The 23,769-nt window shown below is 40.2% G+C and overlaps 1 protein-coding gene across 1 annotated transcript; it reads right to left on the minus strand.

Annotated features, from left to right (window-relative positions):
- Positions 1 to 2,238: 2,238 nt before the first annotated feature.
- LOC117809462 (RING1 and YY1-binding protein B-like) lies at positions 2,239 to 23,325 on the minus strand. The gene is made up of 5 exons (XM_034679022.1): positions 23,088 to 23,325; positions 22,394 to 22,519; positions 11,730 to 12,032; positions 3,278 to 3,376; positions 2,239 to 2,283 (listed from the first exon to the last, which is right to left on the minus strand). The coding sequence occupies exons 1-5, from the start codon at positions 23,111 to 23,113 to the stop codon at positions 2,250 to 2,252; spliced, it is 588 nt and encodes a 195-aa protein (XP_034534913.1). The 5' UTR covers positions 23,114 to 23,325; the 3' UTR covers positions 2,239 to 2,249.
- Positions 23,326 to 23,769: the final 444 nt, after the last annotated feature.

Raw genomic sequence — 23,769 nt, forward strand, 5'->3', positions numbered from 1 at the left:
GTATCTGTGACTTTAATTGTCCTGCTGTAGTTAATTGGTGCTGCTATCGGGCACAGCTGATTGGAGCAAATTGTCAACTGAGCATGTGCGCTGAAACGAGGGCTTTGATCTAAGCAGGACGAGGAGCAACAGATTTTCTGCTTTTGCTTAGTTTATTTTTTTTTTTTTGTTCTTCTTTATGGAAGTAGGAGTAATAATAATAATACATTTTATTTAAAGGCGCATTTCTCGGCAATCACACCGCACAGATATACATATATACATACACAAATTTACATCAAAGGAAACAAAATCAAAGTGAAAATGAAAACAATATAAACTAACAAAGTGGTAAGAAAAAATAGAAACAATAAAAAATGACAGTGCAATTGGCATCAGACGGAGTAGGCGGTTTTAAACCGAAGTGTTTTGAGTTGTGATTTGAAATGGGGGAAAGAATCTGTTTCTGAGTTGAGGTGGCAATGAGTTCCAGAGACGGGGAGCAGAGCGGCTGAATGCTCGGCTCCCCATAGTGGTGAGATGGGTGGAGGGGACAGACAGGTGTATGGAGGAAGAGGATCTGAGGGAGCGGGAGGGAGTGGGAACATGGAGGAGGTCGGAAAGATATGGGGGGGCGAGGTTGTATATGGTCTTGAATGTTAACAGGAGGACTTTGAACTGAATACGGATCTGAACAGGGAGCCAGTGGAGCTGTTGGAGGACAGGAGTGATGTGGTGGATGGAGGGGGTTCGGGTAATGATACGGGCAGCTGAATTCTGGACCAGCTGGAGTTTATGGAGGGATTTGTGAGGGAGGCCGAAGAGGAGAGAGTTGCAGTAGTCCAGATGGGAAGTGACAAGGCTGTGGACAAGGATGGCGGCAGTGTGGGGGGTGAGGGAGGGGCGGAGACGATTGATGTTTCGAAAGGTGGAGGTAGGCAGTCCTGGTGATGTTATTGATGTGTGATTGAAAGGATAATGTGCTGTCAAGGATGACACGCAGACTCTTAACCTGGGGGAGGGTGAGACGGAGGAGTTATCAATGATGAGGGAGAAGCTGTTGGATTTGGATAGAGTGGATTTGGTGCCAATGAGGAGAACCTCGGTTTTATTACTGTTTAATTTAGGGAAATTTAGGGTGAACCAGGTTTTTATTTCAGAGATGCAATCAGTGAGGGAGGTGGGCGGGAGAGTGGACGAGGGGTTAGTGGTGAGGTAGAGCTGGGTGTCATCTGCGTAACAGTAGCAGTATCTTTCTTTAGTAAAAAAAAAAAAAAGTTCAGTGAGACTAGAGAAGTGACTTCTGTTTGTTAGCTGTCCATATTTTGAATAAATTCTCAGTTTGTTTAATTTTATGCAGCATCCCTTTCATTTTTGGAAAATGCAATTAAACCTGTTTGGAAAGCACGAGTCAGAAACATCACATCCTGCAGAAGTGGCAGAGAAGATTCTTGATTCATGTTGCCACTGCAGACAGTCCCGAGGCAGCTGAGCTAATTGAGAAGGAGAATGAGTAAAGAGGGAATACTTGTCCTTGTAGGATTATGAATTGAACATAAGAGTGTTTCTCCCAATGACACTGCCACAGGTAGGGTTGCAAAATTCCGGGAATTTTCAAAGTTGGAAACTTTCCATGGGAATTAACAGGAATTTATGAGAATTAAACAGAATTTATGGGAATAAACGGGAATAAACCAGGAATTAACCTAAATTGAAGGTCGGCTCTTAATAGGGAACTTAAATACAGTTGGGGAAAATATATTTTAGCATAATCCTGACTAAAACAACCAGATTTCATGCAAGTACAGTTGAATATCTATGCTATTCCTCAATCACATGCACATAGCACACTGCTTACTGCAGGGCTATTGAGACCATGCCCCCTACATGCACTGTGCATTTCTCCATCACATGCACAGATGATTTCTGGAATCCTGCAGAGGCTAGGCTTGAGGGAAGATGCTTTTTTATTTGCATGTTGAATGGGACTTTGTTGGAGGGAGGGGGCTCTTTTCATTTAACATTTTGAATGGGACTTTGTTAGGATTGCGTTTTTGTTAATTTTTGAATGGGTTGGGTAATATTTAACTGAACATTCATGTTTTTATTCTTCAATGAAAGAACTGATTGTTCAATAAAATATTTAACACTGGGGCGCTGGTGACCTAGCGGTCTAAGCGCCCCACATACAGGGGCTATAGTCTTCGTCGCAGGGGTCGCCGGTTCGATCCCCAGCTGGTCGACCATTTCCTGCATGTCTTCCAAGCTCTCTACTCCCCAAATTTCCTGTCTCTCTTCACTGTCCTATCAAATAAAGGCAAAAAGGTAAAAAAAATATAACTTTAAAAATATTTAACATTTGATAAAGTTCTACTTACAAATAAATCTGTTTTAATTGAATGTTAATTGTCTGCTTGTAACAAAACAAATATTCATGCTTGTATTCATACCTTTTCATTAAATTACCCTCAATTCACAGTTAATTCAGATTAATTCACAGTTAATTCCCATAATTCCGACGGAGAGTTTCCTAATTTACCGGAAACTTTTTCGGAAATTTACCGGAAATGTTCCACCCCTTTGCAACCCTAGTCATAGGTAACTTGAAATTTGACTCATGCATCTAAAGTTGTGAAGCTTTACAAGCTTTATGAAGATACAGATTTTAAGATTTTTTTTCCCTGCAGGACTTGTCACCTGACCAGAGTGCCAAAGCCACAGTTATATGCTTGCTTGGCCAACCTGAACCTGTCCTGACCTGAACCGCAGTCACATGCTGAAGTGTCCTTGGGCAAGACACTGAACCCCAGATTGCTCCCTCTGTTGTTCAGTGATGTGTGAACGTGTATGAACACTGATGGTACCTTACTATAGCAGCCTTTGCCATCAGTAAGTTAATGTGGTGTGAATGGGTGAATGTGATGAGGAGTGTAAGCGTGGTCAGACAGAAAAGAGATATAGAAGTACAGGTCCATTTACCATTTACAGACAAGCTGTAGGCCACTATTAGTAAAACCTCAGCAGTTCCACAGGCTGATCCCCTCCATACTACACTGATGCAGTTAAATGTTAATATTACATAATGTAATGTGATACCTTTTGGATCGATCTTCAGGAATATTCTGATTTGAAAAACAGTCCTTATTTTCATGAGCGATAAGTCAAAACATCAAATTGGGCTGCACTATTCATGGCTTGCCTTCAACCTAAAAGAACCTTGTGAATTCTTGTAAGTGCATGAGTTTCTATAAAAACAAGTGGTGGGTTGTCAAAAAATGTGAAACCCGGGGCTACATACCTGGAAATGTGAGAGTCTTTATTGCTCTTGGTTGCTGATTTGCCAGATAGTATGCTGTGTTTGTCACTGGGTGGGCTGTGATGGCGATCTGATTTGGGCCTGGAGGAAAAAAAAAATACAGCAAAGATGTTATCACGCATTTATTGTTTGTACATGGAGATGGAGTCATCAAAGTAGCAATAGTCACACAGGCATCATGGCAAAGAGGAATACGCCATTTTCTTTCCCCAAAATCTCAAATTTTTCTTCCACTGACTCTCTCTGCCCCCAGCTGCTTATCCACAATATCATGGGCAAGCACCAGAGTGCCAAGAGGAACAAATATAAATAAATAAAGGAAATAAAAAAGCACCAGTACAAAATACCAATGTTTCTGGGCTATCATTTAAACTTCACAAACTTCACACTTAGACAATGTGATGAGTTCTTTAAAGCCTGTGGAAATGTTACTTCTAATGTTGGTACAGAATATCAAATATCAATATGGCATTAAGCGTCCACCAAAAAAATGGGGAAAATAAACATCCATAACTATAAAAAACTCTGTTCAAAAACAACGCATTTTCTGGTTAAGACTATTTCTCAGGACTGTTTGGGCGTGGCCCAAACATTCTGATTTACACATCAATAAAACAAAACCATGGCAACAGAGTGACACAACAAAAGAGCAGCACCTCGACTATATGAATAATAAATGGACCTAGTCTCCGTGACATCACCTGTCTATTGAAGTAATTTAAATCAAAAGCAGTGAATAATATACCACATATTCACATTATAAGAATAGAACATTAATTAGATAAAACATTTTTTACACAATGATGAAAATATAGAAAAATTGAGTAAAATACATCAGCTTTTGATTTAACTGTGACTTAAGATTCACAAGTGTTGAATTCGGTCATCATCCCATTCACCTTCTCTATTTAAACACTTTGGCAATCTGGCTCTAGTAAAAGTTAAAAGTTGACATATCACGCTTTTTTTCATCAAAATATATTGGTCTAAGAGGTCCCCAAAACATGTCTTTAAAGTTTATGCTCAAAAAAACACTTGAAATCAGATTTTGGCATGCCTGAAAAACCCTCTTCTTCAGCCCTGCTCAGAACACTCGGTTTTCTCTCTGACCACGCCCCCTCAGGAAGTGGATATTCCCTTGGCTCTCCAGCACGTTGATCTAATGTTTACATGTTGGCCGAATATACACAGCTGCTCACAGACCAGCGTTACTTCAACCCTCTAAATCTGATCCAGAATCTGATCCTGACGGAGAGGCGCCTGCAGCAGGACCTTTTTGAACGATTGGTCACAGATTCTGAGTTTCTTGTTGTTTTATTTGGCAGTATGTCGATGTGTGTCTTGGTACACACCTACAGCTACGACATGTAGCTATGTGGCTATGCTAACTAGCGCTAGCACTTTTCCATGAAAAATAAAAATCATCCACTAGACTTTCAACTCTGCAGACGTGGGGAGCAAATCCGATGTTTGTGTTAATAAAGACAGCCTACAACTAGCATGCCTCCCTCCTAAGCTCCTTGTTGACACACGTGTGCAGGTAATGAAAAATGGAGGAGAAGTTGAGTTGTATTTTATACAGTCTATGGGCTGAACAGGCTCCGAGCTCTGACTCCGTGACTGACCGGATATTGCTGTGACGTAACACGTCAGAAGAAACGGCTCGTTTCACACACATTTACAGAAAGCTGTAGAAATCCGAACAGGGGCAGAATGTTTTTTTTTTCATTTTCGGGGGGTTTGTAGACATGCCAGGTGAACATATTTCAGGTAGAGAACCATTAAAAAGTCGATTTTGCATGATATGTCACCTTAAAAGGATAACTTCATCTCTGAGATTCAGCTGAATTGCAAGGAATTGCAATAAATTGCCTTTAGATCGTCAGTGTATCAACATTTACAAGTCTGCTGGGATCTATGAACCACACAAAAAATTCAGCACAGCTTAAATTCAGACTATAATCCTTTGTGTCAATCCCCTCAGTCTCTCTGACTTAACAGACAAATCAACTGAGATTTTCTTTTCTTATTTTTAAGATGATATTCCCTGATATTTCACAAGCCACGCAGCTGAAGTGGGATAAAGTCAATGCAAGAAAGCTTTGCGGGAACGCAACATGATGTTCACCCTCACCTACCCTTTTTTCCTAAGGATTAATCACAACGGAGGACAGAAACGATCTGATGATCCAAAATTAGCAAGGCTATGTAACACAAGCATAGAATGGAGAGGTGGTGGGCGATCATGTGAATATTTCCAATTGTAGTTTATGACTGCTAACTTTGATAATTTGCACATTTCCACTTGGAACATGAAGGGCCTAGGACATCCAATCAAGAGAACAAAGATTCTGTCTATTCTGAAATCGACTCAGCATGATGTTGTGTTTTTACAGGAGACACATCTGTCTGCTGAAGAATCAGATAAAATGTGTAGAGACTGGGTGAGCCATGTCTGTTACCAGAGGTGTCAAGTAACGAAGTGCAAATACTTTGTTACCTTACTTAAGTAGAAATTTTGGTTATCTATACTTTACTGGAGTAATTATTTTTCAGACTACTTTTTACTTCTAATCCTTACATTTTCACGCAATTACCTGTACTTTCTACTCCTTACATTTTTAAAATAGCCTTGATACTCCTATTTCATTTCGGCTTGTCATTGTTAAAAACGCCCACAAAAAAACGTAAACCTATCCAGTTAAGTCGTGCCTAGCCTAGATTAGTCTGAAGAAATCTAGCCTTCATGTTGAGTAAGACCCTTTTGGTCAACCCCAGCTGTTCCGGGTTGAATGTGTGTGGGTGCTTCATGCTGGATGTACATTGACATTCCAATAAAGGCTGTTGATAATATGCCTGTGAAGTTTGACTTTGTGCACCATTACAATACTTATAGGCAACTAGTCATCATCTTCCACTCCATGAAACACGTTAATGCTCAGTACTACACATATATGGTTCTTTAATGTATTTACATTGTACGGAAATGCATTCATTTTCAATGGACATAAATGCGGCTGTCACAGGTGCAAACCCAAATATTTCAACATTAAAGCTGGGGTTGGTAGACAGATTTAGATACACTTTTTGTTATACTGGTTAAAATGATCTGTATGTCCTGATGGCAATCAATACATAATGTGTTCTTAAAAAGAGGTAAAAAAAAGCTGCTATATGCAGCCGGAGTGAACCTGGGAAAACACCAACCAATCACCGTTTTGGGTCTCAAAATTTTAAACCAATCAAATCCTGTCCTGCCGTTCTGCCCGCCTCCTGCGCATACATTTCCCCGGCATGTACTCCGATTCCCCGTCCCCTGCCTCTGTTTACTGCCACTCTAGCTCGACCTCGGACCTGTCCCCTCTGACCCGATGATGTACTTTGCTCAGGACTGTAGTCCAGATCAGAATCTAAAAAGCTCTCACCACGGGGGCTCTGACAAGCAAAAGAATTAATGACATTCAGTAAGGCCTACAGAAATATATATGTATTGTAGCGTCCGTCCAGACGCTGTAGGGATGACGAGCCGATTCATGAAAACGTTGAGTTTTAATAACCGGTCACTGTCGGCCGTGATCACGCCAACCGACAAAGCAACAATCAATGTTTGAATGAATGAAAAACTTCTTCTCTCGTCTCTCCTGCTCGCACACTCTACACCTCAGTCTCCTGATGCCTTCACTAACTGTCAACACCGTAGGAATTAAGAGCATCTACACTGAACACGTTTAACAAACAGTAGAGCTTTTACAGTATTACATGTGTTATAACTTTTCTCCTGATATCGTGTCACCATTACAACTGGATAATGCTAGCATGACAGTTGTGAGTACTAACAGCAGCCATGTTTGTTTGTGTTTTTAACTTTCACTATGATAATGTTTTGGTGAGGACCGGTTTTGAATTAGTCACGATCATATGGTCGCAAGTTTCCCGAGACTACCAACCCCAGCTTTAACATATTAATATAACATTATAGTCATTATGGCCTTTTTGGGGAGGTAGGGTAGTGTATTATAGGCTCCTGTGGCACAGCCTAAGCTTTTGTCCTTAATGGCATTTTTTCCAATCTAAAAAAACAATATGATTTACCCCAAACGCAATTCTTGAGATATCTCCAACTACGCCATTTGTTGCAAAAGCTCTTTGGGTCAAGTACACAATCTCCAAAGTCAGTGGATAAGTTAAATCAAATTATACAGGTATTGGGGAAGGTCATGAAGCCGCTAAATATTATAGGATGCTCATGGGTTATGGAGGAGTTAGCATTTGGGGGTCTCATATGATGAGCAGGAGTGGCTTAAGACTGTGTAATTTTCGAACAATGTCAAGGGATCTGAGGGTGAGGCTTATTAAATTTAAAATTCTGCACCGGTTTTATTGGACCCCAAGTAGGCTCTTCAGACTTGGCTTAAAGGATTCGACTACTTGCTGGAAATGTGGCACAGGTGATGGAACCCTGGTACATGTACTATGGTCATGCCCCATGATTAATCAGTACTGGAGGAAGATTCCTTGTTATATTGTTAATGTTGAAAAAAGGCCATTTGTACTGTGTCCTTAACTCTACATTTTAGGTGATTCAACAGCGTTATCTGCTTTTACAAAACCACTGATCGAATGGATACAAACTGCTATTATGACTGGAAGACAGATTATTCTCAGGAATTGGAAGACAACGGGAGAAACTCCTTTTCCAAACTGGTTGACTGAACTAGGCACAGGCCGGTACAACCTACAGTGGAGCACAGACAGGAAGGTAAGGCAGGAACCATCCTGTCGCAGATATTAGGATGTATATCATGTTAGAAACTTTCTGTTGTCTTGGTCAAACACATCTGCTATATAATGGTAACAGCAATAGCTTATCCTTTTTACTTACTCTTGTAGTGCCTTTATTACTTGCAACTATTATGGAATTCTGCTATGTTCATGTTAATACAATACAGGGTAGTACTTACTTTCATAAAAGACAATAATTGTAAAGTGCCATGATTGTTCTTCTTCTTGTCTGTTTAGGGGACTGTCTGTTTTAAGTTATTGAACATAGAAGGTTTTGTATGCGTTTTGTGCTTTTTTGTCACAAAATAAAAATACTGGCAGTCCTACCTCTGTTATTTTACAATTGCACAATGTGAATCATTTCTATTAAGATTTAACCTTTTGAACAACTGGACTTGAAGCCATAGCTCTTTTTCAACGAAGAAGCCGACGTGCGTAGCCTGACGTGGACCTCCTTCAAAATGTAAAAAAGTGTTGAGACGACATGGACTGCAAGCCCTGTGATTGGTCTGCTGGACAGCATTGTATTTCCTACACTTACAGCACTTCCAGAATCACTGCACACGTCTCGTCTCTCCATTCTTCCATGTAATTATTGCAGTATGATAAACAGCAACATGTATTAACATAATACGTTCTGAATCGCAGTGAAAAAGCAGAAAATGGAGCGGGGCCAGAGACAGGTGACCCGACTATCAGAGAGACCACACTGCCCTCAAGCATTTCAGCGGAGTATTGCTCATGTATGCGTCGGCCACTGCCGCATAGGCTCAATGCAGAAGTATAAACCAGGCTTTATCCTGTATGGCCTATTTCCAATTCATTCTCAATCCAATTATGTGTCTTAATATGGGGGCATTTCTCTTCAGTCACTTTTAAAGCATGTTTTGAGTATAATACATGTAACACGTGTTTGACGAGTGTATTGTCAAGGAATGAAAATAGAATGCCATTGACCTATCATATGTGTCTGTATTGTGCTTTGAGCCACCTCACTTACATGCTGTCCTTTACACTTATTTTGGTGTTAGAGTAGTTAAAAGCAGTTTGTCTGACACAAGCTTAGTAGTGACTTTTGAAAACTAATACATTCTCTCAGTTTTCAATCTTTTTGCCAATTGAATGCTACACTCCTTTTTTCAACTAGGGGCACAAATCCTTCCAAGTACCAAAGGGCTAATAGGTTCAGCCCATAGACTGTAAATAAACTGGACAGCGTTGCTCCGCCTCTTCCCGTTGTACGGTTCTGAAGCCAAAAAAATCCCTCTCCTGGGCGCCGCCATAGTGCAGCCAGAGCCTGTGAAGCCACTGTAATAAGCTCTACCCTACAGCGCGACGTCACAAGACGCTGTGTGTCCTTTGAAGTTTCACTCCACGGCAGCTGTGAATCAAAGGAAACCCGGAAGTAAAACCCCGTTTTTTAACCTCTAATAACTAACGAAAAAGAAACTTTTCAGGAAAAAGAGGCCTTGAACACAAAACACTCAAATACTAACTACATATCACCACAGCATACGGATGTGAGAAACATTCGTATGATGTGTATTTATTTTTTAAAGTTTGACTGCTCCCCCATTCAAATGAATGGGGGAGACGGATTTTTTGACCTATACTGCAGCCAGCCACCAGGGGGCAGTCACATTGCTGAAAGCCTCACCACCAGCCACCGGAACCTCTCCCTTGGTTCAGCCTTTGTTGTGTTCACTGCAAACTTGAGATGTCTAGATGTGGTGTATGTGTGTGTATAGTGAAATCATTTTGCAGGAGCAATTAATATCTTATGGGAGTGATGCCCTGATTGAAACCAATACAAAACCATAAAACACTCAAAGTTTTAATCCTATTATTATGTAGAAAAAAAGCATGCATATTTCTAAATCTGAAAAAGTAACAAGTAGCCAAATTGGAGCTGTTCTATAAATTCAGTGAAGTCAAAAGTACAGCTTTTGCCTTTAACATAAATTTAAATAGAGGTGAGACACAAAGAGACAACATATGTAGACAAACCCAAGCAAAGTACAAGAGGACTAGTTTGAATGTTGTTGTTGTTGTTGATGTGAAAATTACTCTGCCACTCATTCGGGAATCGCAACAAAGTAAGCTAGTTCTAAAAGTAAGTTTCAGATTACGTTGTTCTCTGAGCAGTTGTTACCATGTTTCCGTGCAGTGCGCTCCGTCGTTACTACTTCCCGCTGCTGGTGACATGGACAGGCTAAACTGACTTGTGACAAACGCTGGCACATAACGGATAATCGCTGTCCAGTACTTTGCTTCGGCTTGAGTAAATTAAGTCGCCTACAACTATGACATGTCAAGACATGACGCAGGGAAACCACAATGATGTTCGCTTTCGAAATAAAAGCTTGGTATACACCAAATGCAGAATGTCGTAACTGAACATAAACAGACATCAGGCTTAAATGCAGGGAATAGTCGTGGGACAGGAATTCCACACAAAAAAGAATAAAGCATCGACGGTGTACATTTGATAAAGTAATCAGACATATATCATTGTGCCATCTAAAACATAATACCTTTCCCGAGTGAAAATGAGACTTTATAAGACATTTTAAGGCCTTAAATGTTAAAAACCTGATTTAAGACTGTTTAAGACTTTCCAACGATCTGCGGGAACCCAGAACAGCTCCATATTTCCCTTATATAACAAACATAAGATAGATAGATAGATAGATAGATAGATAGATAGATAGATAGATAGATAGATAGATAGATAGATAGATAGATAGATAGATAGATAGATAGATAGGAAATTCAAGTGTCACAGTAGTAAAGTAGACAAAAAAATAAAAAGCAAACAAGAACCTATAAAGTATCGATTATTAAAAAGTTATTAGCAATTAAAATTAAAGGAGGTAAAAATAAGCATATCCTACAACACATACATACATACATACATACATACATACATACATACATACATACATACATACATACATACATACATACATACATACATACATACATACATACATATACATACATACATACATACATACATACATACATACATACATACAGTGGGGCAAAAAAGTTTGAGTGGAGTAGAGAAAAATTTTTTGGTCATTTGTGTCATTCAGTTCTATTTAGGTCAATTTATGCACTGATCCTCTGATTATTATTATTATTATTATTTATGTATTTATTAATTTCAGTAAAATATATATATTAAATGTGTGTGTATATATATATATATATATATATATATATATATGTATTGTGCGTGATTTAATCCATTTGGTGATACATCAGACACATTTACTAAGTTTTGATCAACTCCTTGGCATCAAAGAGTGCCGTGAGCTATCCAGATATAGACATAGTGTCTATCCAGAGCGCCTGTCCCTGCAGGTGCATTCAGGGACATTCAGGAATGGGTATGTGTTTCTTTTAATCGTGTCAGGTCACACGCAGTCATGTTGGAATAATTTTAAAGGACAATACGTAATTTTCCAGGACATTTTACTTTTTCTCCCATTTTCCAGGTGTTTTCCAGTACTGGAAAACTGGTCAACTGTTTTCCAGGTTTTCCAGGATGCATGGGAAGCCTGAATATTAAGAAACACCTGTAAAGAAACCAACCAACATGGACAGAATCCAGAGACACAGGTAAAACCTTAGCATGTACACTGACCTTGTCTTTTTGCTGTTAGGCTTCTTTGTGACAGCTGGGATGATGTCCTCCGTGTCAGGCTTGTCTGCCAGTGGCTGTTCCTTGTCATCCTTTTCCATTGCAGGACTGTCTACCTCTGGACTCATTCTCTCTGGACGCTCAATCTCTGGGCGACCTTCTCCGTTGGTGGGCTCACCTTCACAATCTGGGCGCTCTTTGTCTGTGCGCTCACCCCTCTCCCTTCGTTCCCTCTTGGGCGGGGGAGGCATTGGATACTGCTGAGCCACCTGCTGAGCAACAAGCTGGGAGTTGATCCTGGGTTTTCTGTGGAGGAGATCCAATTCACAGATAGTGGGTTAGCCTTGTTAGCAGAGCTAGGAACAGATTTTGGCTATGACCCAACACAGTCTCCCTGGGGCCGGCCCCAGGGAGACTGTGTGAGACAGCTTAGGGCAAATGTTGACTTCAAGCTCACCCAGTGAAGTTCAAGAAGTTAAGTAAAAGGTAAGAATTAAGGTAGAAAAAGAGAGAAAAAAGAGAAAGCAACAGTGAGCCACAGTTTCGAAATTCTGATTAGGTGAGGTACCTTTAGCCTGCCACCAAAGCTGTCCCTCTTCTTAGGCAGACACAGCAGTTCAGTCCACTTTAATGTACCAGTCATCAGTAAGTCAGGCTGGACTTTTAAATCCTCTCCTCAGGACTGAAAGGGAGAGTCATAGGTGTATGAAAATGTCCCTGTTATTATCAAGGTACAAATTATATTCCCGACATAATGCTGAACAGGAAAGTTTAGAATATAAAATGGGGATCAATGCAATGCTCCTGTCATTGTCAAATGTCATTAGGGCCTGAGAGGACTGCGTGGGTCAGAGTCTTTCCAAACTGATCCCGGCTGCAGAAACTGTAGCCTAGCTTGCATGCTCTTTATCCCTGCAGTTTCTTATTACAGCTGAGCAGCATCTGTTGTGGCTCATACAATTACTAGTGACAAAAAACTCATACAACCCCACTTCAAAAATTATGAAATATCCCTTTAACATAGACAAAACCCCAGAATTTTTACATGTGCACCAGGCCTGATAAAGAATTTGATCTTTTTTTTTAGTAAAATATGGGCAGGGAGAATTTTTTTAAAAAGCATTACGTTGCTGCATGGAAGAGAAGCATAGCTACAATTTAAAGTCTCCAAGTTCTCTGAAATAACAGTCAAGGGGACGAGAAGTACAGGAAACAGCTAAGAGCGTGGTGCCAAAAGTCCAGGCTATAAAAGAAAACTACAACCGCCACCGTCTGATGTGCACCACTGCCTGATGTACGCTACTGCCTGATGTGCACCACCGCCTGATGTACGCTACTGCCTGATGTGCGCCACCACCTGATGAACGCCACTTCCTGATGTACAATACCGCCTGATGTGCAGCAGGTGTTGCTGTGCTGCACTACAGGAATATCCAGTGATTTGGTCAATGAGCCGGCCGGCTGCAGCACAAGAAGCTGAGCATGAGTGTAAACAAAGTGGGGTGCCAGGCAACAGAAATGAGAGTCAAAGTTAATGTTGACGATTCCATCATGAAAATAACTCCACAAATCTCACCAACTGTGAGTTAGAAGAGGTAACAACTTAAACAAGTTTGATGAAGAAAGCAGAAAACATTAAAAGAAGAAAGAAGGAACAGGAGCTACTGTAACAGGCTGTATACACGGTTAACATGCGCACTGGAGGCTGATACGTGAACACTCATTTTTACCATTCTTGATTTATGGTATAAACTCATCATAACTACATTTCTTATATTTGTCATCAGTTTTTATGATGCCTTGTATTTGATCAATCATTATGTACAGTTCATACATTTTTTAAAAAGGTATAAGTCATAAAATTAAGGCTCATTAAATAATGTACTGTCTTTAAAGTCCAGTCTGTAAAAGAAAATCTGAAAAAAAACGTAAGAAGCTAGCTTAAGTGTAATTTAAAACATTTAAAAAAAGATCATTATTTGCACTCAGTCACAGTGTCTGCTGCCATCTGCTGGCTGTTTTTAGTGAGTGCATCAGGCAGACAATCTGAAGTAAAGATAAGGGCAGGAATCATGTCACTGCAGAAACGTGGAGATACATCATGTCAGGAACTTTCTACTGTCTTGGTCAGCCAAGTGCCCTGTTAGATAGGGGTGTCCAGTTACAACTTTTTCACTTCCGATACGATACCCATATTGCAGCCTTCAGTTTTGGCCGATACCGATATCGATCTGATACGATATCAGAACGAATCATACAGACTTTTATTACTTATTTTGTATTATGGAATGTTAGAAAAGGCTTGATCAAGTGATATATTACTCAGAGAACAGAGAACAATAAATAAAAAACTTTTGTGTAATATCTTAAGTTAAATGATTCAGCCTCTCACTGCTAAAAAGTAAAAAAAAACATTCTTGATGTGACCACTATGAAGCTATTTTGATTCTCTTGATTCAAATAAAAATGCCATGGACACAATGAGGGCTATATTGCACTTTTACGACAGTCACTGAATGCACCTCGCAGCGACAGAGGCATTTGACAGTCAGTTCACGGCACTCTGAAATGCAGCTGCATCTTTGATGACAAGGAGTTGATCCAAACTTGTTAAACGTGTCTGATGTATCACCAAACTGGATTAAATCAAGCTTTAGACGCACAACTTTTTACAGTGAGAGCGGCAAAAATGTCAAACATCAAATATTAAACAGACGTCCCCCGGTTGTGTCTTTGTCACTAATGCACATCGGGAGGTAAAAATCATCAATGAAAATGAGACATGCATGGAGGCGGGGCGAGCTGGTTCACAGAGCAGTGCTTCCATTAAGAAAGAAAACTACTCCTGAAGGAACAGGATTTTAGAAACTGAGATGTTGTGAAAGCTTTTATTCGTAGAAAAGCAAAGAGCCATTGTATTTGATAGCTCACTAGCTGTGAATATGATTTCTGCTGGCTTACTGTACTATCAGAATATCACAGGCATTGGATCTTACATTATCAAAGCTATCAGGGCTTACCATTAGCATAGGATTGTTATTTATATAGTTAGCCTTTCTGTGTTTCAATGAATAAGTAGGGGTGCCTGGCCTTACAGCACACAGCTGGTTCCACTACTCCTGGCCCTTTTCTGCATTTGTTCTCCCACTCTCTACCCTCCACACGTCCTGTCGCTCTTTAGCTGCCCTATCACTAAAGGCAAAAATATGGCAGACAGAGAGGGTCCCCCAATCCAAGTTAAGTAAAAGGTTAATTAGAACACATTTCAATAAAGGTCCACAGATGACTTTAAATCTATGATAGGGCCGCCAAGATTAAATCATTGACGACTTATTTAATAATCAACGTCATTGTTTACTTTTTGAAGCTTTGTTTTTCTCTGGAAACTGCCGCTGTACCTTCCGCTGTCTTGTCCGCCTTTCTGTGCTTGAAGCATATGCCCAGCAGTGGTAATCGAGGTCAAACGTGGTAATCGGGGTCAGCCGTGATGTCACCGGAAAAGTTATGCCTAAACAGTATCATGGCTAGCCGGCTAGGGAGCTCGAAAGTTTGGGAGCATTTTTCCAAAATAAAAGAGAAGAATGTGTAGGGACAGGTACCAAATTCGGTACTTTTATAGGTACCGACCGAATTCCGTCTGTACTACTGAGTACCAATTCACGTAAAATCAAACGGTACCATGTTTCGGTACCTGAACGCATCCTCATGACTGTGAGGGAGTGGAAGAGTAGGCGATTTGCAATACTTTTGCCCTGTAATAAAGTTTGAGACTGATTGGGTGGACGTCTCTGCTTTCTGCTCTCTGCATCTGCGCGGGAGTGTGCCAAATGGAGCCTGCAGCTGACGGGCGCGCGCACTCACCGTGAGGCAGAGCTGCAGGAGGATTTACTTGAGACCTATGGTTGAGACGGACTCTCTCGCTCCGACTATCTGGCCTGGCCTATTATTAAACAAATTAACATTTATTACCACATAAACACACAAAAGTACCAAAAATTGGTACCGTTGAGTACCGGTACCGATTCCCAGGTACCGGGTATCGGTACCGTATCGGTTCAAATGTGAAAGGTACACATCCCTAAGAATGTGCAATGCAAAGAACTTGCCTTCCATGGTAGTATGACGGCGATGCACAAGCATCTGAAAAGGAAGCACATTGTGGCGGATTCAATTTCTGACGAACAGGGACAGCCGCCTCTGTAAGCTAATGGGCTAGTTAGCTGTTAACATTAACATTAACGTCGACAGTGAGCTATTTACTTAACAGCGATGTCATGTTTGAATAGGAAATGTGATGATGCTTATATTTTATAACGCTATGTAACAGTGCTAAAACAATACGTTCCTCTTCAATGGACAACTTTGTTACCATTGTGCCTTCTTTGTTATTTTGCACTATCACATAAAAAAATGTCAGAAATGCTGCTACAAGCTGCAAAGTTCATTAAAAGTTGAATGAACAATCGTCTTAATTGTCTTTATTTTTAGTTAGCATATACCTTAACCACTTCAAGCTGGAAACAAATGATGGTTATATAAGAGCAGCTGCATGCTGGTGCGATAAGCTGCAATTTACATATGATCCGATTAGCTGGCTAATCACAAAAATAATCTGTGACTAGTCGATTATCAAAATAATCGTTTGTGGCAGCCCTAATCTTTGAAGGCTCTCAATCAAACTGACTGCAATCCATTTTACCATGTGAAACCAGGGTTTTAACCTTCTTCTTTCTCAGGTAAACAAAGCGTACATCGTCCTAGTGATGGGGATGCGGCCCCTTTTTGGTGATCAGACTATTCAAGAAACGATTATTTCGGTTTCTGTATCTTTTTTTCTCAGATGAGAGATGCTTCTATTTTAAGGTTATATCCATGTATCAGTGATGTCACCCATGTGTTGCTGAGCACTGTTTTGAAGCAGATCAGCGGTGGCAGCCATATTGGAAATGCTTAACTCAACCTAACTGCTGTCGAGCTATTGTGACATAAAGAGGCGGGCATTTAGCCTTCTCGCAAACAGCCTCAGTGTTCCTGCCTGTCGATCAAATCTGCCATGTCCTTAAATGGGCAAAACTTGTAATCTTAATATCGCTTGAACTGTTGCGTTTAAATAAAATTCACATATACAGTGTGTGCCGATAGAGAAATTAGCTCTTGAGACCGAAGCCGTTATTTGAACCAGGCTGTAAACATGTTTGTTTCTGCTGTAAAGATCGTCTTCTTTGAATGGAAATAAGTCGATTGCATTGGAGACAAGTCTTCCAAGAGCAACCATCCCAACGTTAGGCTCACCTGACAATGGAATTAAGCACCTTTTGAAGCAGAGTTGTGATGACTATGTTAAACATACAGCTGGTGATGATTGTCAGAGGTGTTGACATACAAGCAGAAGAAAAAAAAGGTGTTGATGTCAGCGGGGTCAGAACCTCGGGCAAGGTTTCAAACATTTTCATTATTATTTACAGTAAATAAGACGGTGCGTGCTACTTGAACTGATCTCTATCAGCAGCCCAGTAACCATGGTTACAGTAACACGTGTGTCTGTCATCAAACTTTGTCCCTACCCTTATTAACCAAAATCAAGATTCCAGTAAATCAAAGTAAATCCCAGTATATACTGAATCATATATTTACAACCTCCATAAAAACAATTATGGAAATGAAAAAGTGGGTAGTTTATCATTTGTAATTTTGTAAGTAGACAAGGGGACAGCTTAGGCAAAGAAGGGAACGTCTTACTCTGTCTTTCATGGGCATCATCAGACTATCATTGTGTGAATGATGGGACTTTAAATCTTACTAGGAAAGTACCAGATATTTAACATTCAAATAAATAACTAAAAAAATCAAAGGCTGTTTCTAGACCATTCCCTGAGACCTTAAACTTTGATTTTCAACAAGTCAAAAACAAGTCCAAATGGCTTTCTTCCCCTTATATTTTCCACAGCAACACAATGCATACAACGGACAAAATATCGATATGGCAATATGTCCTGACCTGTGTGATGACAAGTATCAATACGAGGGGGCTGAACTGTAAACAGAATTGCCCTTTGTGGATTAATAAAGTCGTCTGAACTGAACTGAATATTGATAATGTGATTGGATAAATACACTGCTACATTTCCCTGTCAATTTGACTCACTGCGTCACTACTGCAAGGCTCCACACGGGGGCGCTAACGGCATGAATTAGGGAAGATGATCAGCAGTTTATTGACCACAGAAGAAGACTAAATACCAGAAGCTAAATACCAGAAGAAGACAGCAGGATTTCAGACTGTGGGTACTTCTCAAAGCTCTAAACGTCCATCCTTGCGTCATTTCCTCGCATCTCTTCCTCGCATCTTAGTCCCGCCCACCAGAGATGCGAGGAAATGAAACCAGAGGAGAGAGGAGAGAGGAGATTTATATTTAGAGAAATGAGACGTCCTCTCCTCCGGAGCGTCCAAGAAGCGACGTCGGTTTGTGATGATGGCTTTAACAGCTGTTTTTGTCTGGACACATGTTCACTGTAATACCTCTGATAAATATAAAGAGTAACAGAGCTCTGTCTCTGTGTTTACATGTTTAACAAACACCTGCACATGAAGAGAATCAGCTCTCTGTTTATTCTGTCCTAAAGCATCACGGATCGATTCACCGGTAAAATGCCTCATTATTAAATTATTGATTACTTTAAAGGAAAATATAAACCAACTCTTTTCAAACCCTGTGTTCATTAATGATCAGCCTCATATGAAACTTTATTAACCTGACAGGAAAAAGTGTTTTTACTTACAGACAAACTTTACTGTCAGACTTTTATTCTCTTCATGAAGGAAACAAGAACAAACGGGAAAACTAACAGGAGAAATAACTGATCATATATTCTATCTATGATATTAGACTCTATTAATCTATTTCACTAGTCAGTGAATCTGACAAAAACAATCAGATATAACACAGTCTGCATATAGGGACGAGGTGGAGCGACTGACTGGGTGGTGCGAGGACAATAATCTGGTCTGTAACACCTCCAAGACCAAGGAACTGATTGTCGATTTCAGGAGGAGAAAAACAGACATCCTGCCTCTACTCATCGGTAGGGAATATATGGAGAGAGTCTCTGACTCATGGTTTCTGGGTGTTCAGATTGAGGAGGACCTGACCTGGAGCACTAATACCAAAAAACTGTGAAGAAGGCGCAGCAGAGGCTTTACTTCCTGAGACTCTTGAGGAAGAACCACCTGTCACAAAAACTGATTTTGTCCTTCTACCACTGCTCAGTCCCTCCAGGATTCTGCAGGGGGGTTTTTTTTGTGATTGTTGCGCCCCAAAAAGTCTGATTTTGCGACAGCTTTTTGAAAAAATTGCGTTGGGGTATTTTTTTAAGCTTTTATCCCCAATAACATCAGAGGCAAGTAAATATGCTAAATTACAGTTGTTTTTAGAAAATATTCTTGATGTGACCACTTTGACTGTATTTTTGATTCTATTGATTCACAGAAAAATGCCATGAAAGGACTGTATTGCACATTTACGAACGCCCTTGCATGTACCTGCAGTATTAGGTGCACTGGACAGACAGTCAGTTCACGGCACTCGGAAATGCATCTGCATATTTGATGACGAGGAGTTGATCTAAACTTACTAAATATGTCTGATGTATCACCAAACTGGATTAAATCAAGCTCTAGACGCGGAGCTGTACTGGCAGCAAAAACTGCAAACATCAAATATTAAACAGATGTCCCCCGGTTGTGTCTTTGTCACTAACGCACACTGGGGGTAGAAATTCTCAATGAAGATGAGACAGATGCATGGAGGCGGGGAGAGCTGGTTCATAAAGCACACCTGCTGCAGGTAGATGTCCGGCGGTCGGCCACTAAAGTTTTCGTCTCATCATCGTCTCGCCAACAAAATCAAAACGTATGTTCTATGGCTTATTAATACTAAAAGGGTATTTGAGCATCTATAAATTACAACGTTGTCATCGTCATATATATATTTATATGTATATATATATATATATATTTATATGTATATATATATATATATATATATATATATATATATACACATACATATATACTGTATATATACATGTATATCGTCTTTGGATAGTGAGGATTTCTTATTTCAAGACAAGTTTATTACTTGATATTTGACGGTCTGTATATGTCCACATTAGGGATGTCCCGATCCCGATCTGGGCATTTTTTAATAGATCGGTGATCAGCATTTGAGCTGATCATCTCATCCAATCATTTATGTCAGCTGACACTGTGCTCAATTTGAGCTACACTCAACCGAGCAAATACCTTAGCGTGGAGGGACAACAGGGGATGCGCAGCACAGCAAAAACAATTCACCCAATTCTGCATTGCTAACTAGGCAAACTATGTGTATATGTGATAGAAGTGAAGTGGCAGGTAAACATAGTAGCATAACAGAGTAATATGTGACAGAGCAACGTAGCTCGGACCTCCTCCTCTCTGTGTTACCCTGAGACACTTGCCTGTGAAGCAGCTGCAGCTCGCAATGCAGGGAGTTGCATCTGTTACCACAGCTATACCAAAGTGTTAAAACTCAGTAGTTGAAAGTCCAAGATGTGTAGGATTGATGTCTGTAGCTGTGACTTGAAGCTAAATGAACAACAGCATATATTTTAACTCCCGGAGGCCGCTGCTAGTCGTAGTTAAGCTACCTCGAAGATAAATATTTCATTTCCGAAAAAAAAAAATTCACAATAAAAGTCCCCTCATGTTATGGAGTCCAACGAACTTTACTTTGAAGGGCTGTAAACAGGAAGCAGCGTGCTGTCAGGTGCAGAAACTTAACAGATCTCAAAGAGTAAAATAAAGCACCTGTAGATGTCTAAATTATATGAACAGGGGAGGAGGAGAGAAAAGGAAAGTCAGATAATACAGATTTAGTAAGAAGCTACAAAGTCCTGAGTTCTGAACACAAAGAGGATTATAAAATCCTCTGTCTGTGGTCTCAGGCTCAGACATGAGTAAAGAGTTGCATTGCAGACTTGTTTGATGGGGTCATAGTGAGTAACATATTTTCACATGCGTGATCCCTTATAACTTTGTAACACAGCTAAATATAATTTCCTCAAAAATCAAATATATAAAAAAGAAAATTAATGAATTAATCAAAACAAATGAAAAATCAATAAATAGATGAACTAGTTAATGAAGGAACAAATCAATCAATGAATCAATGAATACATAAATTGTGATTTGTTGTTGTGACTGAATATTAAAGCTAAATTAAGCTATTACAGCATTCTGTAGAGAGTTTTGATTTCATATGTGAGATTTACAACACTGTTAGCTGAACTATGTTTAATGGGATAAGCTGAAGACATCTTTTGATTAATTTTTGTTACTTTATTTTTGTTAAAAAGATGTTTTAAAAAAAACTGTGTGCAGCTCTATTATCAGGGAAAATACAAGTCTCGGATTGGGACTCGGTATCGGCAGATACTCAATATCAAAAATTGGATCGGGATCGGGATCGGGGCCAAAAAAGCTGATTGGGACATCCCTAGCACACAGTATTAATTAGCATGGAATACAACACATTTAGAATATATCTTTACCCTCAATGACCCCGTATAACACACAGCTAAAGGCTTGCACTTTTGTCCACAGGACAGACCATGTGAAGACGCCACATCAGTGTGGATCAACGCTTCCGCTAGCTCTCGCTCCCCTACACCCATCGAGGCAAATGTGCTGTGATACTGGAACTGTGTCAATAGACCACTGTGCAAAACTACAGCTGACATACAACCATCTTTACTGAACAAATGTTGCGTTACATGATGTTAGCCTTGTTCAATCAAATCTACAGCAAGGCAACATGTAGTGTGTAATGGATGGCTAATGTGCTCTGCGTCAACGTGTTGTCGCTGTATCCCAGTTTGAGAGAAAGCTGCTAACTCATGCAGAGAGTGAATGCATGTCACACCGAGTACAATTTATCGCAGTTCAAGCAGTCTTTCGCAATATGTATATCAGATATGTTGATATCGCGATGACGGTGAATTTTAGATATATTGTGCAGCACTAATATATATATATATATATATATATATATATATATATATATATATATATATATATAAATAGGCTGCTTGTGAAAACAGTTTGGTTACCCCAGTGTGCAGGTTGTGCACGTCATCTCCTTGTAGGAGGGGAAAATCCTTGCACACGCACAATTCATCTGGTCTATCTTTTGGACAATCCTACACTTAGTTAAAATACAAACCTGCATGAATCCAAGTACTGCTAGGATGATGATGATGAAGATGATGATGATGCACTGTAGCTGTACATATATTATGAAGAATGATCCCTCTTTCCCACCCCACCTCCTCTGGCTAGTGATGCAGCAAGCCTACCTAGACTGATGCATAAAGCAGTGAAACGTTAGTTGCATGAGAGCAATGAGACAAGATGAATTATTTCCACTAACTAGGTCCCCATTTTCTCACAAAGCCTCCGATCAGAGTGCATCCCCATCACAATACCTCTAAACCCAGGCAGACAGGTGAACGTCGAGACGCTCAGACACGAGAGAGAGAGAGAGAGAGAGAGAGAGAGAGAGAGAGAGAGAGAGAGAGAGAGAGAGAGAGAGAGAGAGAAGGGGGGGGGGGGGGGGGGGCTGTGTTACCTTGTAGAAGTGCCCTTCCTCACATCGCAGATGCTGCATTTAAAAGCCTCGGCAGTGTTCCTGAAGGTGCAGACGCTACAGTCCCAGTAGCCTTCGTCAGCGCTCTGCTTGGCTTGTCTTTTTGGCCTTACAAATAAAACAAATGTTACATTTTAATATCCTTTAATGTAATTACCATTATGACCATCCTTGATCCTAAACAACAGCAGCCTGTGCCAGCCCCAGCACGTTGTGAGCCACTAAAGCACATGCTTTATTATATCCCCAAAATGATTGTGAGGTTCTTATGGGTTAGCACAGCTCCATGGATCCTGTCTCTCTGTCGATGCCGAAGCCTCACTGTACAACTGCAGCTAGGCTAGCAGCAAGCAATTGCTCTTCTTTGACATCGAAACTTATCAAGTCGGCTACTAAAAGCAGTATTATATGTTGTACATTTGGATTCTGAGTCTCCAGATGACTTAGTCATGAGGGGAACGCGTTTGAGGGCATGCCAGGCGTTTCCTTAGAAAAAAAATCCCTTTGTCTGATAAGTGAGTGTTGCCAGGGAGCGAGAAGCCGCCATAGTGACTGCACTATTCTAGCTAGCTATGACATACTGACTGAAAAAGGCTGAAAGGATCCCTGACGCATCCAGATCTCCTGCCTTCAACACCAAAAACAACCATTCTTTGTAGATAGACAATCGCCTTACCTTGTAGGGCTCTTTTTGTCGCCCATGATGAAGATTAGTTCCCGGAAAAAAGAGCAATAGGGTCTTTTTTACTAGCTAGTAAGTGTAGTGGTTCCTAAATAGATCCGCTGCTGTAGCTGTTGGCAGACAGGCTCCGGGCTGGGCTGGCTTCAGGCACGGCACAGCGACGGACTGCACTGCGCCATGTGACCGCCAGCCGACCAATCACATCGCGCTTCACTTTCTAGTCGAGCTATATATTCATTGGCTATTTTAATGACTAGGAAGGACAACTTCCTCCACTCATTAATACATACATTAAGATTACAGTGCTGCGAGCTGATTATAAGACAAAGAACATTCACACTCACGTAGTTTGGAGAAAAGGGAGAATGAAGCCTGAAGGGAAATATTTATTGAACTATATTTTCAGTGAGACAAGTTGGCAGCAGGCAGGAGTACTATACATTCTGCTTCTCCAACCAGATTAAAATAAATTGCACAATAAAAATCCATCTAACCTATTTCTCTCCAAATGCGTAGATTTGATAACATCTGCGCTTTTGTACACACTTCATTATTCTTATTCTCATTCTTATTATTCTTATTATTATTGTAATTATCCTATTTAAACTTATTTTATTCATATTTATATATCATTTTTTTCCTTCTTTCTATTTCTATTACGTCTTTCTCACATACT

Source organism: Notolabrus celidotus, unplaced genomic scaffold (genome assembly GCF_009762535.1).
Source record: "Notolabrus celidotus isolate fNotCel1 unplaced genomic scaffold, fNotCel1.pri scaffold_298_arrow_ctg1, whole genome shotgun sequence".
Classification (NCBI taxonomy): Eukaryota; Metazoa; Chordata; class Actinopteri; order Labriformes; family Labridae; genus Notolabrus; species Notolabrus celidotus.